Genomic DNA, 17,820 nt, shown 5'->3' on the forward strand with positions numbered 1-17,820 from the left:
TGAATGCAAACTCGATTTCTCCTTACTTAGAAGAAAAAGAAAATTATCTCGTTTAATAAAGTCCCTGGAAACAAAGCAGGTCCCAAATTAGTTTAAATTCGACTTATTAAGTTGTAAATTCTTTTGTCTGCCCAAGCCGCGCGGGCGGGTGGGCGGGCGGGGCAATGCGAGGAATCCTCGCACGCTAATTGCTAAATTTGCCCCACTCTACGCTAAAGGTGTGGACGAACAAGATGCGGGACGGTTGGAAATGCCGCGCGTCTCGCAGCATGGCAGATAAGACATCGTGAAAATCAGGCATCAAAATCAAATTCAAGGTATTTCATGTAGGACAACATTAGTGTATTTTATGGTAAGTCTGTGACTCTACCACACCGGTTCGTTATACCTATCCTGAGAACAGCCGCCAGCAGTTGTTACAACATACCATCTTGTGGAAAACTCAGTCGGCTGCTTCCACGTAATTAGCTTCCACGCAATTTTGTCACTACCTGAAGAATTCATCAATTATTGTATACCTAGAAGGTAGTTTGTAGGTATGTACTTAAGTGTGTTATTACCTACTTTTAGGTTTCCGTATATCAAAAGGAAAAAAGGTACCCATAAAGGATCTATCGTAACAAATGATTTCTTCAGAACACAGTATATTTTGCAAAGCATTCTCTGGGTCTTCGTAGCATCCGTTGTCCTGCCGAAATGCTACCATCGCGCATTGCTGCAGCCACGTGTATTGTCTGCCCTAGCCTTAGAGCTCCACTGTCCCCCCCACGGCCCCCTCCCCCCCGGCCGCCCCCGCCGTCTGCAGGCGGCTTATTGTCACCGTTCGTTAATGAAATTGTACGGGATTGCCAATAACCCAACTAGTGATAACTATGTCGGCACTCGGGTAGGTATACCTACTTATTTAGTGATACATAATATATTCATTACCTATACCTACCTACCTAACTACAGTCCGCGACAGGTCGAAATGGCAATCGGGGAGGGAATGCCCCGCACACCCGCACAACTCCCGTGCTAACCCAGTGCAGGCGAGCGCGGGGGACGTGCGGGTGTGCGGGGCGTTCCCCCGTCTCATACCTACCCAATAATATAATATATACTAATAATACATAATGTAGTAGGTAGCTACACCGACCTTTCGAAGGAGATAGTGGACAAAGAGTCATGAGGAATGAGTGACAGAGACAACCCTCTATAAAGCCAAAATGTCATTCTAAAGGCCGATGTACATTATTTTTTTCGCGCCTACTCTACCTTCTTATATTTTATAACTAGCTGATGCCTACAACTTCGTCCGCGTGGATTTAGTTTTTAAAAAATCCCGTTGGAACCTAATAGCTTATGTCACTCTCCAGGTCTTTAACTATAGCCAGGTACCTACCCATGCAAAAAATCACGTCAATCGGTTGCTCTGTTGCGACGTGATTGAAGGACAAACCAATAAACCAACAAGCAAACACACGTCTTTAGCATTTATAAATTTTTATAAATTATTATAAAATATGGGTATGGGTATGGGTATGGGTATGGGTCCTGATGGGTACTGATGGGTACTGATGGGTACTGATGGGTACTGATGGGTACTGATGGGTACTGATGGGTACCTACTTACTGATGAAACATTTAGGATAGATAACTTCAAATATTTGTTAGTGTCTATGGGTAGTTATTACTCAAATTTAGGCAGTCAGGTAGGCATCTATAGGTAGAATAGGCTGTCGGGGTAAAGGATGCACTACCCGGTAAGTACCCGGTACCCGGCCCTCGGCCGCTTCCGGGGAGTAATTGGCGGGAAATTCGATCACTTCTGTACGGCAGCCTCCACCGCCGCCGCCGCGCCGCGCACCGACTAGGGATTGCAATCCCGCAGCTCACTCAATCCCGCGGGATTGATATGCGGGATTGATCAATCCCGCGCGGGATCCACGGGATCCCGCATATTTGAAATTATTCACAGTAGTTCAACTTTTTGCCCCGTTTGTATGTAAGATAAAGTATTAATTTTTCGATCTTATATAAAATCTTATTTAAAATTATTCGATCTTATATAAAATCTTATTTAAAATTATGTTATAAAATCGAATTGAATTTTTTGTTTCAAAAATCAAGTATTATTAATTAAACATGTCTTACATTATGTACGTATTATAACGCCACAGACCCAGCAACGTCGTGCTCGAGCCACTCGCTTTCTTACGCAAAACTTCACGAATGTTTTAGCGGTAAATTTAAATTTGCGGGATCCGCGGATCCGCGTTTTGAAGGTGCGGGATCCAGCAGATTAATAAGTGGAGCGGGATCCCGCGGGAATGCCGGATCCCGTTTTGCGGGATTGCAATCCCTAGCACCGACACACGTGTTTGCGTCCAACTTACTAAGTACTTACCTACGTATATCGTATTATTCTGATTCATCATTTAGTAGGGTTCCGTACCCGAAGGAGTCCGTCCGTCTGTCAGCGGGCAGTATCTCGTGAACCGTAAATAATAACTACTTAGGTAGAGAGCTGAAATTTTCGATGGTGTATTTCTATTGCCGCTATTAACTAAGTACTACCTAATCATATAAATTTCAATTTATTCCATTCAAATACCAACAACTAAGTAATACCTACCACTGGTAAGGTGGTATCTAAGTAGGTATCTAAGTGTTTTTCTTGTATACGTTACGTCTCGCACTTGACCGGTTGAACTTCGGATGTATAGAATCCTAAAAATAACTAAAATAAGAAATAGTGTGCCCATGCGTTAGGTTAAATATACACCGACACAGTCCACAAAATGTATTTTTTACAAAAAAATATTTTCTGTCATAGGGTCCGAGCCTCCGAGGTATCCTCATTCCGCACATGCCACATTGTCTTGATTACATGACTTTTGAGTCCACCAATCACAACAAATCATTCTCCTCTGTCCCCCGCCAACATTTTACTACTTATTTTATTTTCATGCAAAACCTTGTGTAGGACTCTTGACTCTTGAGGTTGAATTCTCTGTGATAACAGCAAAATCCTATTTAAATGGGGGTTTGCGCTATAGTACTTGTAATAAATTATCTCTGGTTACAGGGAGAATCGCACATTTTTAGACCAAGCTATTTGAGCTGCATAATTATTATGCCAAGCAGTCAATTTCTCCTTTTCATGTAGTAGGTAGGTACCTAAGTTACCCAATAGGTAGGTGGGAAATATCTGTTGCGGAGATGTCGGTCTGTTATTGAGCACGGAGAGTGGCGGTGTCGAGCGAGTAATTGGCGAGAAATATGATCGCGCGGGTGTTGCCGGTAGGTACCTACCTACCTACCTGCGGCTTGGAAAATGTCGACGAATCTACAACTCACTGCACTGTTGTATCTATTCATAAATACTTACTATGCAGATTATAATTATATGTAGGTGCCTACTTTCTAATCCACAGATACTTTTTATTTTTATTTTTTATTTTATTCGTTTATTTGCAATCAACAGCGATACATACCTACCTACAATATTTTACATTATAACAGACTGAAAATAAGGCCAAATAGGATTACAATATTTTTTTTTACAGATAAATAAAATATTAAATAGTTATTAATTATAAATTTATAACAGTAGGTACGTTTGATAATTTAACAAACTATACAATATAATAAGTAATATGAAAATATAAAAATCAATTAACTAGTAAAAATACTTAGTAAGTAGGTGATTCACAACATATGTAAGGGAAACGCTGGTATAGTCGTCAGTGTACCGATACCCGTCAGATTGTAAAAAATGGTCAGCTATTAATTTCTAGCAAAAACTAAATGAAAACTTTTTATGGCAACATATTTGTGATAGTATTTTCCATAAATTAGTATAACAACATTTAGTCCAAACCATAATAGAGTTGGAGAAAAACGCATTCAAAGTTAGCATTTTTAAAAATTGTGTTTTTTGCCAGGTTTAGTTACTCAATCGTAGTCCTACATGCTAGTATTCGAAGAAAGTTTTGAAACATCTGTTGGCCACTGTGGTAAATCTGATTATTTTATACAACAGTCAAGTTAATTTTCTAACGAAATAATCTATAAAACTGTGTTACTTTTATTATTATTTTTGATTTAAGGCATGTGACATCTATTGGTACTTTGAAATCCCTACTTGACCCAATACTCGTCAAAATTCATACTATTTTGACGGTTACTGGGACACACTAGAAAAATGAACGTAATACCGACACTGTTCAATTTTAAACCTTATTGCAACGTGATAAGAATTTCAGTTGCGGTACACAGACAGTGACAGTTTTGGACAGTTAATCTGTACTTGAATTGACCTTTAAATTGAAGATGCAATGTTTTTATTTTTAAACCTGACTACGACGAAGTTAAAGTTTTATAATTATGCAATGTTTTTATTTTTAACCTGACTACGACGAAGTTAAAGTTTCATTATTAAAATTATAAAACTTTAACTTCGTCGTAGTCAGGTTAAAAAATAAAAACATTGCATCTTCAACAGCCACACAGATACGGAAATATATATTTGACCAAGCGAAGTGAGGTCTCTGAGTCTACTTGAGTGAAATGGCACTTGTCCGTCTGTCCATCAGAGCCTTATAACTTCTGAATTACTGAACGTAATTACTTACTTCAAATTTTAACATAAAATGAAAACTGACGGCCTTCAGACGAATATTGCATACAAAAATATAAAAGCTTTATTTCAGCGGGGCTCTCATATGAAATAAGGAGTTTTAAAGCGGCGATTGAATTCGACGCTATATGTCAAAAACGGCGACATATTAGAAGCTGAAACTTGTGTATAATTTCAATTACATCGTGTACTTGAACAACAAAAATTAAAATCAGATATATGTTATAAATAAACGAAATTATTTCATTTTTAATGGGCATCAGTATTTTTAACATAACTTTACAATAATCTTAATATATTATATGGCACTGTTATGGGATAATAGAGTTATGGGATACCACGAGTTCTTAGTTCGGAGAGGACCACCGACCACTAGTTTATATATACCTAGCTACCTAACATCCTCATGATCAATCCATTGCCAGCTCACTACAGAGCACGGGACTCCTCTCAGAATGAGAAGGGTTTTGGCCATAGACTGCCACGCTGGCCAAGTGTAGATTGGCAGACTTCACAAACCTTTGAGAACATTATGAAGAATTCTTAGGTGTGCCGGTTTCCTCACGATGTTTTCCTTCACCGTTAAAGCAAGTGATTTAATGATTTTAAGCTTATTTCGTGGTTTAACGACATATTATAATGTAGATAACGGCTACATTCCACGATTATTTTGTTAATTTTATTTGTCGATATCTCGACCCAATTGCACGATCTTTGCAATTGGGTCTAGGCGATGGAGAGACTCTGAGTTTTTAAGGAAGTTCATAGTTAGCAATCATGTCTCGGAACCATATGTCAACAGGTATATATACCTACTCGTCTACAATGTCGAGTGCAGAGCTCTTAATGATTACTGGGTGGGGCAGGAAATGAGCCTTAGTCATGATTTCGTCTTACTCATGTCCATTTCTAGGCCCACCTGTTCTGAAGCTCTGCTGTCATTGAGCATTGCATTAAGGTCTTCCAGAGTCTCTGCAATAATAACTATACATTGTCATCGGCAAATCAAAGGTGAGTGATGTACTCGCCATTAGTGTTAATGCCAAGTCCGTTCCAATCCTGCTTAAAACAGTCTTCTAAAGCAGCGGTAAAGAGCTTCGGGGGAGCTTCCTTCCCTGGTCCTCAATGCGGACTGACATCGTGGCGGTTTTCGTACAAGCACTTCAGCACTTGAATATGCCAGTAGTCGATTTGGCACCTCTATGGCGATCTCAATACAGCCTATGTTTCCAAGGAATCGAAGGCTTTTTCATAATCCAAAAACGTTAAACAAAGTGGCCGATTATATTCTTCAGTCTTCTATATAACTTGCCGCAGCGTGTGGATGTGATCCAGGTCCTGAAGCCTTTTCGGTATTTTTTGCTATCGCATTGAGTGGAGTTTCAAATGAAAGAGCGAGAAAATTTGGGGTTCATAAATATAAATATTAAAATATAACAAGCAACAGAAAAACAATTTTAAAAAGATGCCTATTTGACTAGTAGTCATCATCCCTATTTGAACAATAGGTATCTAAAAACAACTTGAACAATATAGTAGGTAATGCTACCTAATACTCGTAGGTGGACCCCCCACTACGTGGACGGACGATATCATTCATTTGGATTCAAGTGACGCAAGACTGTGGCGTGTGGAAGTCCCTACAAAAGACTTATGTCCAGCAGTGGACGTCTATCGGTTGATGATGATGATATATCATAGACAACGTAAACGGCCAAGGACGAGGCGCGGATTTCCCGCCATGGCTTGAAAGCCCAGAATCCAATAGTTTTCCATTTAAAACGACTAGTTAAATTTATATTTTAAACATTTTCTCAGCTCGAGTGGCGATGTAAAAAAAATCACAACTTGAAAAAGAAATTAAAATAAACCTTATGTCTAAGGCAATAGAGTTTTAATTATTGTTAAAAATTGACGAGTTCTGGGACGCATTGACGATAATTAGGACAAATCTGACGGATACTGGTACAAATCACTCATTTTTGTATTTTCTAATTATTTAATAACATTAATGAAACTTATTAATTCCAAAATTATATTTAATAAATACATTATAATATCTGCTTTCTTGTCATGTAATTTGTTTTGTTCTAAATTAAATAACAGCGACGTGGCAAAGCTGCAAAGTCAGCTAAATTGAGAAACCGACGAGTATTGGGACATTTCCCTTATGTGTGTGTGTGTGTATTTGTGAGTGTATGTGTGTCTGTTTGCGTGTGTGTGTGTGTGTGTGTGTGTGGATACTAATATTACCTATATCTAACTAATAATCAAATGATTAGATAGATATAAGTATCACTTTTTGAAGTGGATCCCATTGATCTCATGCCGATTGTTTGTGTGGGTGTTTCTAATCAAGTAAAAATAAATAACAAAGAGTACAAGAATATCGTATATCAAATAGAAGGAGCCATTCATTATACCATAAATCCGCCTCTCCGGCACAAAACAAACCACGCGTTACATACGTATGATAAATTGTGCGCCGCGCAAATAAAACAACGCGAAAAGACCAACTCCGAGACAAAACCAGTCCGCCATGCCACCGAGGGGGGCGGGGCTAATCATGCCACCCAGCCGAACAAAAAACACCAAATCTTATTACCCACTTACAAATTAAAAACAACTCTAAAACCAGGTAACAAGATTTAAATTTGACAGGCTTCTCCTTCCAGTTACGCCATTTCGGAGCAAGTACCGAGTGGAGAAGTGGCCAATCAGCGCTCGGTTGCCATAGCTACGTGTAGTTTACACGCGTGCTCGATAGATGGCGGTAGAAGCATTCTGTTTTGTAAAAACAGTATTGAACTTGTGTTTTTTTCGTTTGGAAACGGTTATTGAATTTAACTGGATTGTTTCGCGAGTGCATGTTAACAATTTGATTTATTTCAAACTATTTTGACAGCCACTGGTGCAACTGAAAGTGAGCTTTTAGATGATATACTTAAGTACTTATTGAAAGTAGGTACCTACCTATTGTTTTTAAAGTAGGTTAATAGTTTCTACGTTTCTATCTATGGACTTTTATAATCTACTGATGCCTTTAAGTTAACGATCTACCGATAGCAAATAGGAGCAGAAATCAACAGAAAATATTATATAAGTATGTGCATGTTTATTATACTTAATTGAACTCTTTCTCACTCTTATAAAGTTCTTTTTGCCTACACTTATTGTAAACATCTATCATCCCATATTCAAACAAATGAATTATTTCATTTCATTAAATCTACACAAGCTACCTTTTGAACTCATTTAAAATACGTAGGTAGGTACTTAGTATCTACCTACTTACGAGTAGGTACCTACCTATTTGAAGAATTTCTAAAACTACCAAAACTTTACCTAATTATTGTCATTTTGAATATCCTTTGATTCATTAATTGTGCGGTGAGCATACGTTAGCTATAATTAACAGGATAATATTGTTATTGTGTAATTTACGTCAATACACGTTAGTACGTGAACGATTAGATTGCACGGTAAGGTATTTATGCAACGTGTCACAGAGCGCTCGGAGCCCCGGCATTGGGGAAACGTAATCTCCAGAAAGCCATTATACGGAAAATTCGCCGGGATCACTCATAACCGCCTGCCATAACATCGCGCGCACTTTAAACCGCCCGCTATAGATTTCATTTTGCAATGCTATCAAACGATTTTCCTCAACCGGCAAATTAAGTGGCAATATACCCTATGTGCTATTAGTTAGAGTTTATTTTGCCTTGTGTGATGGCTCGTGAGTTTGGAAATGAAATTTTCATAAATGTGGCTGCGGGGTGAGTCAGCGGGGGTGCGAGGGGGGTGCTAGGGGGGAGGGTAGGTAGTATTTGTGTTTCCCCGCAGTTTCCGAGGGAAGGCGGCCGATACTTAAGCTCTCGTTGTGTGTAACCGGCAAACGGAAAAATTATTAATAATAATTACCTACGCCTCTAGTGCTGAGTAATTATAACGTATGTACCTCCCTGAATAGTCGCAGCTCGGAACATGGCTACAAATGTACAAAACGTTTATTTGTTAAACCTGGCTCAACTGCTCCGGCTCAAAACAATTTCACTGAAGCTCAAACTAATCCTCGTTGGAAAGCTTAATCGCTACACAACGTTTATGAAAACTAGTTTTCCTTTAATTTATGTCAGTTTACGGCTGTCATAAAAGTTGTAATTACAATTTTGCGGGATTTGCTCGCGATCTACTTTGTGTTCTGCCTCCAGTAGTTTACTTTACCTAACTCATTTCAATCTGGTTACACAATATTATCTTCTACTCTTCTATATAATCCTGCATGTTCATACTTCCATTCTAATACTATCATAAAGGCAAAAATGTGTCTGTCTGTCTCTCTGTCTGTCTGCTAGCTTTTTACGGCCCATCCGTTTAACTGATTCGTTACAAAGATAGCTTGCACCCCGGGAAAGAACATAAGTAAATCTAAGAGTTCCCGCAAGATTTTTGAAAACTTAAATCCATGCGGGCAGATTCGGTGGCACCATTTAGTTTATGTTACTTTTAAGTAGATACTTATTTAATGCTTACGTTAAAATATAAGTATCAACTAGAGCGAATTTACCTAAATCTTGAACTGACAAAAAGCTCTATAATATGGTATTCCCAGTAGGCAGCAAAAATTGAGTAATAAATAGAATTAACAATAAAATAATTCCCTCATTCAACTACCTAAGAACTTAAGAAGAGTGGAGACCTCATACTATATCAACTGATGTCTATTAAAAAAAACAAAAAATGCAATTTGATAGGCTACTAACCTTATTTGTTCTAAAAAAACCGTTTAGAAAAGTTGTTGTTTCCATTAAAACATGTCAATCATTGATTCGATTAGGCACAAGACATGCGTTGTTTGCTTCCCTAATAATTAAAAAGTCAAGTGCGAGTCGGACTTGCTCGCACACGAAAGGTTCCGTAGTGGTACCATCGTACCTACAAGCTGTAATTTTTTTTTAATTTACATGGTGGTAATTTTGAAATGTTTATTATTTTGTCAGTTGCAGCAAAAGTTCAACTCTCTACATATTACGGTTCATGAGGTACAGCTCGCTAGCAGACAGATGGACAAACCGACAGCAGATTATCTAAATTTTGAACTGCAAGATAGGTAAGTAGCAAAAATTTAGTAAAAAGTAAATTGTTAATAATTCATTCATAACACTCATTCAATTACCTAAGGAAAGTGGAGACTGGAGACCCCATATTTAAATCTGAGTCTATACCTAAAAAAAATTGAAATCCATACCAGCTACTAAAGTAATTTGTTCTAAAAACCCGTTCAATAAAGTTGTTTCCAAACTGTCAATCCATCGTCAATTCGATTTGACATCAATTAGGTACCTACGACTGAGACGTGCGTTTTCTGCTTCCCTAATTATTAAAAAAAGTCGCATTGAGCGTTTCGATTGTTGTGAGCCAACAATTGCTCGATAGACGGCTTCCTTCCGCGAAATCTGGCGATTCTTTGCGTAAAGTATCGGGTTGCCGCTCACGGGCGTACGGGTGTCGAGTTCACCTCAACAACCGACCCACAATACGTTGACTAAGCTTTCCTACTTTCTCAATACTATTTGGGACAGTTGCAAATTATTTGCAAAAATTTATAAAACTAGATGATGTCAATAATTTTGTCTGCGTAGATTAGATTACTTACTACTTACTTAGATTGCGTACTTAGATTTTATAAAATTCCGAGGGAACTCTTTGATTTTCCGGAATAATAAGTAGCCTATGTCCGTCCCCGGGATGTAAGCTAACGCTGTACCAAATTTAATTGAAATCGGTTAAACGTATGGGCCGTGAAAAGCTAGCACACAGACAGAGAGACAGACAGATGGACAGATGGACAGACGGACAAACAGACGGACGGACTGACGGACAGACAGATGGACAGACAGACAGGCATCCTTTCTTTCTTTCTTTCTTTCCATAATATTAGTATGGATATGGAAAATGTTTTCAAAATAAATCAGTCCAAATACCTAACTAATTATTCACTTTGCTATCGACTAAATTAATGTACCTACTAAGTATTCATCGCCATGCCTAAAGTAGGTACCTATAGATATATTATATAATTACTAATACCTATTAAAATTAGTAATGAAGATATTGAATTTCTTGATCTACTAAGAAACGTGGACAAAGTCGTGAGTGCTCGACTGATTGGTACTACCTACTCGTTATATAAATTAATTAGGCGATTGATTGACAGATTAATTGTACAATAATATTATTATTAGATACTAAATTAAAATGCCACTTAACGTTAATTGATCATTTAACAATACGCACCTACTTAGCTATAGATAATCAATTAGGTATAATAAAATTGTGCTCAGCAACTTTTAGTAATCGAAGAATGTAAGTGGGTAGGTCCCTATCTATTTTGTGATAGGTATTTCTTTACTACAAAAAATATTGCTCATTTGAAAATAATAGAAAATAATTTATATTTAAAAAATATGTTATGCAAAAGTTAATAATGAACTTAAATCTGGTATTATGGTAGGTATTACTAGAAGCCAAACTAAATTTTAAGTCTTTTTACTTTAATGAAACTTAAAATCTTAATGTAAATGAAACGAAACAAAATAAGTTTTTAGTTAATAAACAGTAGCTACGTTTTGATTTTATTTTCATCTCTAGTAGATGATACCCGCGACTTCACCTGTGTGAATTTAGATTTTGAAAATCCTTTGGGCATTCTTTGCTTTTCCAGGTCTTTGTCATTCTCTAGGTCTTTATTTTATCTTTATGATCTCATATGTTATTTCTAAGCAAAAAATCACATCAATCCGCTGCTCCGTTGTGGCGTGATTGTAAGACAAACCAGCAAACCAACATACCAACAAACACACACTTTCGCATTTACAATGTGGGTAGCGAGGTAGTGATATTAATGACAATTCATAAGGAGATGTCCTGAAAAATATGTTCACATGTATTGTCGCCCTAGCAGTAGTGATGGGTACACACAATATCGAGTGTCGAGTTACCGGCAATCGATGGCAATTGACGGCGTAATGGGATAATGGGCGTTTTTGTTGTGCCTGAGATTCGAGCCGAGACTTTGTGCCCTAAGCGAATAATCGAATTATGCGATTTGCGGTCGGACTTAATTGTGCGCTCACAATGCGTAACGCGTGTACCGTAATACCGTACCCTTACGTACATACCTACGAGTAATCACGGAATTCGTCATCAGCATCGTCAACCGATAAACGTCCACAGATGGACAAAGTCTCTCGTACGGAGTCCATGCCTACTTATTCTTATACCTATATAATATAGGAAAGGAAAATCTATCAACGCACAGCTTAAACTTCTGGACAGATCGGGCTGTTTAGCATGCAGATAGCTATTATGACGTAGGCATCCGCTAAGAAAGGATTTTTGAATATTCAACTCCTAAGGGGGTGAAATAGGGGCTTGTTTGTGTAGTCCACGCGGACGAAGTCTACGGACGCTTGCTAGTTTCTAAATCGTGTCTATATTTGATTCACTTTGTATTATACCTAATGAGAAAATCTATGTTTGTATAGCGAGCGACAGAGAGTCTCCTGTTATGACATTTCACGTAAAAAGGGTGAAGCTAGCCACTGACCTGTATCCTGTCCTCGGGCAGATCCGTCTTCAGCGAGAGCATCTCGCGCGCGTACACGTCGGGGTAGTGCGCGTCCTTGAAGGCCTTCTCCAGCTCGTCCAGCTGGTACGACGTGAAGATCGTCCTGCTGCAGAAACAGAACGCAGATGGGTAGACATGGATAACATCAGCTCAGCCAAGTACCGCGTAGCGCGTAGCTTTCTTCTAATAACGCTGGGTAAAAAGGCTGGATTTTCATTTTTTTTTAAATTTACCTACAGATTAGTGTTTGGCAATCAGACCTGCTGGTAAGTGATGATGCAGCCTAAGATGGAGCGCGCTTGCCTAGAAAAGTTTTTTTTAAAGAATATTAGCCATGTATGCAGACCAATAGGTATTCCCCTTTTCCCTCCAACTAAGCGTAAAGCTTGTGCTAGGAGTAGGTACGACGTACGGGTGGGATTTGAACCTCCGACCTTTAGGAATTCAGTCCACTCCGGCTATATTGATCTTAGATGCCCATTCATTCTTGTCTTAAAAATAACTTTAGGGATCAAAGATATTAAAATATCACTTGCTTTAAAACGGCGAAGTAAAACATCGTGAGGAAACCTGCATGCCTGAGTGTTCTCCATAATGTTCTCAAACATGTGTGAAGTCTACCAATCCGCACATGGCCAGCGTGGTAGACTATAGCCAAAATCCTTCTCTCTGAGAGGAGACCCGTGCTCTGTAGTGAGCCGGCAACGGGTTGATCATGATGATGATGACTCTTATCTTCCCCAGAATCTTCAGCTACACATGGGCCTGTAGTAGAAGTTGCCGGGGTAAAGTTTGGAACAATATGATTTAACTGAGGTTATGAGCTAGTAAAAGCTAGGATAGTTACCTATGTCTGCGTTTTTTCTTCTTCTTTTTGCCATTGTAGCCGGTGAGGCCGTCGACTGTGAAGTCTTTCGCTACCTCTAGTGACGACACACCTGCAGCAACACCAATAGCACATTCAATTGACGAGAATCTTATACAGTAGGTACGCTTAGTATAAGATTTTACGTCTCACCAACGTTGCTAGAATTCGAGAGTCGAAACACAATAACGTCAAAATAAAATGGATCTAAAGGGACTTGAACTGAAGTAAAAAATTCAATGGCACTGATTATAATTTGTCAACGTTTCCGCTTGGAGCGCTGGCTGTAGATGTGTAAACAAACTTGAGCTTTAAAACAAGGCCGTTAAGATTCAGTTTACTATAACGCGGAAGTGTTTCGACACTCGAATACTATCAACGTTGGCGAGACATAAAATCTCGTAGGTAGGTACTAAGCGTACAGTCACAGTACACTCTAGCAAAAACGAAGACAGGTAAAAGTACTGATGATTACTGATATGATATTACAAAAAAAAAACGCGAAAAAAATTTAAAAATTCTATATTTTGTCAAAGTTCACAATATACTGCAAATAAAACATCTGACTGACGCTGGAGGTCAACGAACGTTGCGTAAGTAAGTCACTCGGAGTCAATGCCGCGTCGTAGGTGGGGCTGGTGGGGCATTGATCCAAGTTTTGCACGTTATACATTGCGGGTTTGAAAAATACTAAACCACTAAAACTACAAAATGGTACCTACAAATGGTTATTGGTATTGGATTGTGTTTAGGTAACATAACGCTAAGTTTTTGCTAGCGTTCTGGTTACACCCTGTATAGGATACATATTATTAATAGTATACGTATAATAAATGTAAAAGTGTGTTTATCTGTCTATCTGCTAGCTTTTCTCTTTCGATAAATCCGGTACATTTTTAGGGTTCCGTATTTCCAGAGAAAAAAGGAACCCTTATAGGATCATTTCTTTGTCTATCTGTCTGTCGATCAGTCTGTCAAGACTCATCAAGGGAATAAGAAGCTATATGGTACTTTCCGTTGATCTAGAATTAAGAAATTTGGCAGGTAGCAATGTTACAGCATAGGTAGCTGGTAGGTACCTAAAGGGAAAAATCGGAAAACCGTAAATTTGTGGTTACGTACAAAAAAAAAAAAAATCTTGTACGTTCAAAAATGGTTTTTTACTTCGTTGTGGCAAAAGTATAGTATTTTTAAAGAGTTTTTGCTCTAATAAAATTGTGAAGCACTATTGTCTAAACTTAAGTGTAAAGTGTATCTCAATTAACACGCCAGCTACCCGCGCCAGCCGCCATCTATCGACATGTCCCAAACCGTAATCCAGGACCGGTGCAGCGACAGTCGACACGCTGGGGATTGTCACATAATTACCGAATGTGATTGCCAAATGAATTAGTAAACAGGCGTGCGGCGGGTTAATAGAATAGATCAGCGCTGGGGGTGCTGGGGGGTGCTGGGGGGTGCTAGGGAGGGCTGAACACTCCCTCCGGGACGCCGGGTAATTGAATTTGGCGCCAATGAATACGACAATGAATTATTAAATTTAGAGCGGTTGCCTTATGGACCCGGGGCTATTGTGGCCAGGGGCGTGACAATACCTGGACAGTCTTGAAGTTTCATTCGAAAATTACGCTGGGCCATACAAGGTCAAGTTTACCGGTCAAGTTTGCAGCGGACTTGAAGCGACGTCGCATTAGCAATTTGCGGGACTGAACAAAAATTGCCTAGCGTGCTCTATCTCACTCACTCACTCACTTTATTGTGAGATTGCAGCTAGAAGGCGTTTTCTAAATCTAGATTAGGTACCAATTAATTACCTATAGGTACCTACCTACTACCCATATTAAAAATGTTTGTTGGTGTAGGTATGGGTTTGGGAGCAACGGATCGACATGGTTTTTTACATGGATATAAAAGGCCTAGACTTGGAGAGTGGCAGACGCAACTTTTTACCTCGGAAAATGAAAGAGAAAACCTAAATTCACGCGGACGAAGTCGTGGGAATCAGCTAGTATCAAATATATCTAAATATCGAATTGAATGATTTTATCTTAACGAAATTCTTAAGATAGTTTTTTGTGCATTTTCGTTGTGTCCTGAAAAAAGTGTATTAGTTATGGAAGCCCTAGATGAGACATGCGGGGTAAGATTTATACAACATACATTACTCTATTACTAGTAACCTTGTAAGGACTTCATGACGTGTTCAGCGAGCAATGTATAAGGTGTAGTATTAAAGTTTGTATGGTAAGTTTTGTCGGGCCGCGCCGCGCGCCGCCGCCGGTCGGTCGACAGAATGCGTAGCGAATCGCAAATGGATTAGTTAGAAAGGGTGAAATGTTGCTGGTTAGTGGAAGGTCAAGCCACGTGCTGGAACATGTTTGTTTTGTTGGAGATTAGCGGATATTCGACAACTTATTTATTCGGATCAGATAATAGAAATTTGAGGTTTCACTTAATTTAACTGTGAAGGAAAATATTCCGATGATATCTGTGGCTCTACCGCGGTTGTTTGACAGCTACAATGTCACGATCGCAATCATCTCTGATTGGTTAATGCTCGCTCACTATTAGCTACAATGCATTGTTGCAACAAGAATCGCACAAATTCAGCCAATCAGAACAATTGAGATTGTAATAATGATTGATGCAGGTTTTAGACAATCGCCCTACAGCATTCCTAAGAATCTAGAATGTTCTAGAATGATCTGAAAGATGTGTGAGGTTTATCTACCAATCTCCACGCGTTGGTCATCGTCGTTTACTATGGACTATGAGAATTGCGCTGGTCGATGGGTTGATACTTGAGATGGGTCCCGGTTGTTGGCTGTCCCGTTCAACCGATTTTAATGAAATTCGGTACAGAGATAGTTAACATCCCGGGGAAGGACATAGGCTACTTTTTATCCAGAAAAAGCAAAGAGTGCTCACGGGATTTTTAAAAACCTAAACGTAGGTACGCGGACGAAGTCGCGGGCATCAGGTCATTTCATAATAATGTATTTATGTTACTACACAAGTAAAAGCAAAAGTCAGAAAAGCAGGTTAAATTTAACTAATTTTATAAGTTATTAAAATGAAATGTTCCCTCATATAAAGCTTGCACGAGGATTAGATAACGACGCGTAGAGGCTTTTCGAGAGATTTAATCTTTATAATAACCTAACTGCAATATTTACTTGATTAGGGCACAATAGGCTACTTGACAATTTTTTTAAGTTGGTCTTAAATGGTTAATATTTGTCCTATTATATCAAAAAAATTAACACTATATTTTTTTGCGCCCTAAAAACCGTAAAACTTTAATTTAAAAAAATATTTTTCTTAGACAGGTGAAAACACTGTCGGCCATGTTTGGCCGATAGATTATCTGTGCTCTGACGTCATGCATTTGTAAACAACAGTATAACCCTGTGGTTATAAATTCAAGATGGCTTCCCCGCCACAGATCGCGTGACATCGGATGAGTCAAATATTGTCTAATTCATTAAACTAACTTCAATAAGCTAACACAAGTAAGTAGGTAGGTCGAGCCGGAGCCAATCAACCAAAACGTAGCCTTTCCAGTGAATCAAGTCGCTGTACAGGAATATTTTATTGGTGTTGCCACAAAGTGCTGGCTTCGTCAGGCTGCAGGCAGGATATACACGTACACAAGTAGATACAGTGGCAGCCAATCAACGGGCCCCCACAATCGATTGGCCGCCGCGCGCCGCCGCCGCCTTGACCGGCTCTCCTTTGTCTCCCGATTCTAGCAAATCAAGTGTTATAGCTTTGCTTATGTTACTATGAGAATACTTATAAACAGACTTGACTGCTAATTAACTGATCTATCAACCATAGTTTAAACCAGCTAGGGCAAAAACTAGTCAAGTGCGAGTCAGACTCGCACACGAAGGGTCCCGTACCATGAACCATCGCGTGGTAAGTACAAGGAACGCCTAACTCTTATCATTATTTACCTATTTTAAATGCGAAAGTGTGTTTGTTTGTTAGTGTGTTGGTTTGTCCTTCAATCACGTCGCAACGGATCAACGAATCAATTTTTTGCATGGGTATAGTCAAAGACCTGGAGAGTGACATAGGCTACTTTTAATCCCGGAAAATTAAAGAGGCCCCGTTGGTATCCTTTCGGTGCGGAACCCTAATAAAAAAGATTATGAATCACGATGCAATTTTTTTTTCTATTGTCTAGTTAAATGAACTATACCTATTGCCCTCAGCCCTCTCTTCCCCTAGAGAGCTGATCTCGGCATTAGATGCACAATGCCGTCAATAGTGAACCTAGCTGAACAGTCTCTCAGCCTAGGTCTCATGTTTGTTGTGACTTGTGACGTAACAACGCAGTAAAGTGGCAGCGCTCTCCACCAGAAGTAGCTTTCCTTCCACAAGAGTCATATTTTTCACTCCTCGGCCTGAGGGAGGGTCCTCCCATTCAAAATGTCCATTGTTATACCACACACGAATTTCAACTCTACGATGTTAACTTAGAGTTTATTTTACAATTTAGAAGGAGTCCATGGAGACGCATAATAAGTAGGATAGGTTTCCATGTTACGTTTTACGTGTTGTCGGTCCGTGATATTTTAAACAGTTTTATGTAGATGTATACCTAATAGTTTTGTAATAAGTAATAGGTACCTATGTCTACTTAGTTTCTTATCGGTAGATGTCGCTAGTGTTCAGACTGTGACTATAGCT

The 17,820-nt window shown here is 38.9% G+C and overlaps 1 protein-coding gene across 2 annotated transcripts in view; it reads right to left on the bottom strand.

Moving 5' to 3' along the window:
- Window positions 1–17,820, bottom strand: part of LOC117989806 (visual system homeobox 2-like) — a 153,565-nt gene that overhangs the window by 59,142 nt on the left and 76,603 nt on the right. For both annotated transcript variants that reach the window (XM_069503877.1, XM_034977218.2), the window contains 2 exons: window positions 13,105–13,195; window positions 12,237–12,363 (listed from right to left, as the gene is read on the bottom strand). In XM_069503877.1, the coding sequence (XP_069359978.1) occupies window positions 12,237–12,363; window positions 13,105–13,195 (218 nt within the window). The remainder of the gene's footprint in view (window positions 1–12,236; window positions 12,364–13,104; window positions 13,196–17,820) is intronic.

Source organism: Maniola hyperantus, chromosome 16 (assembly GCF_902806685.2).
Source record: "Maniola hyperantus chromosome 16, iAphHyp1.2, whole genome shotgun sequence".
NCBI lineage: Eukaryota > Metazoa > Arthropoda > Insecta > Lepidoptera > Nymphalidae > Maniola > Maniola hyperantus.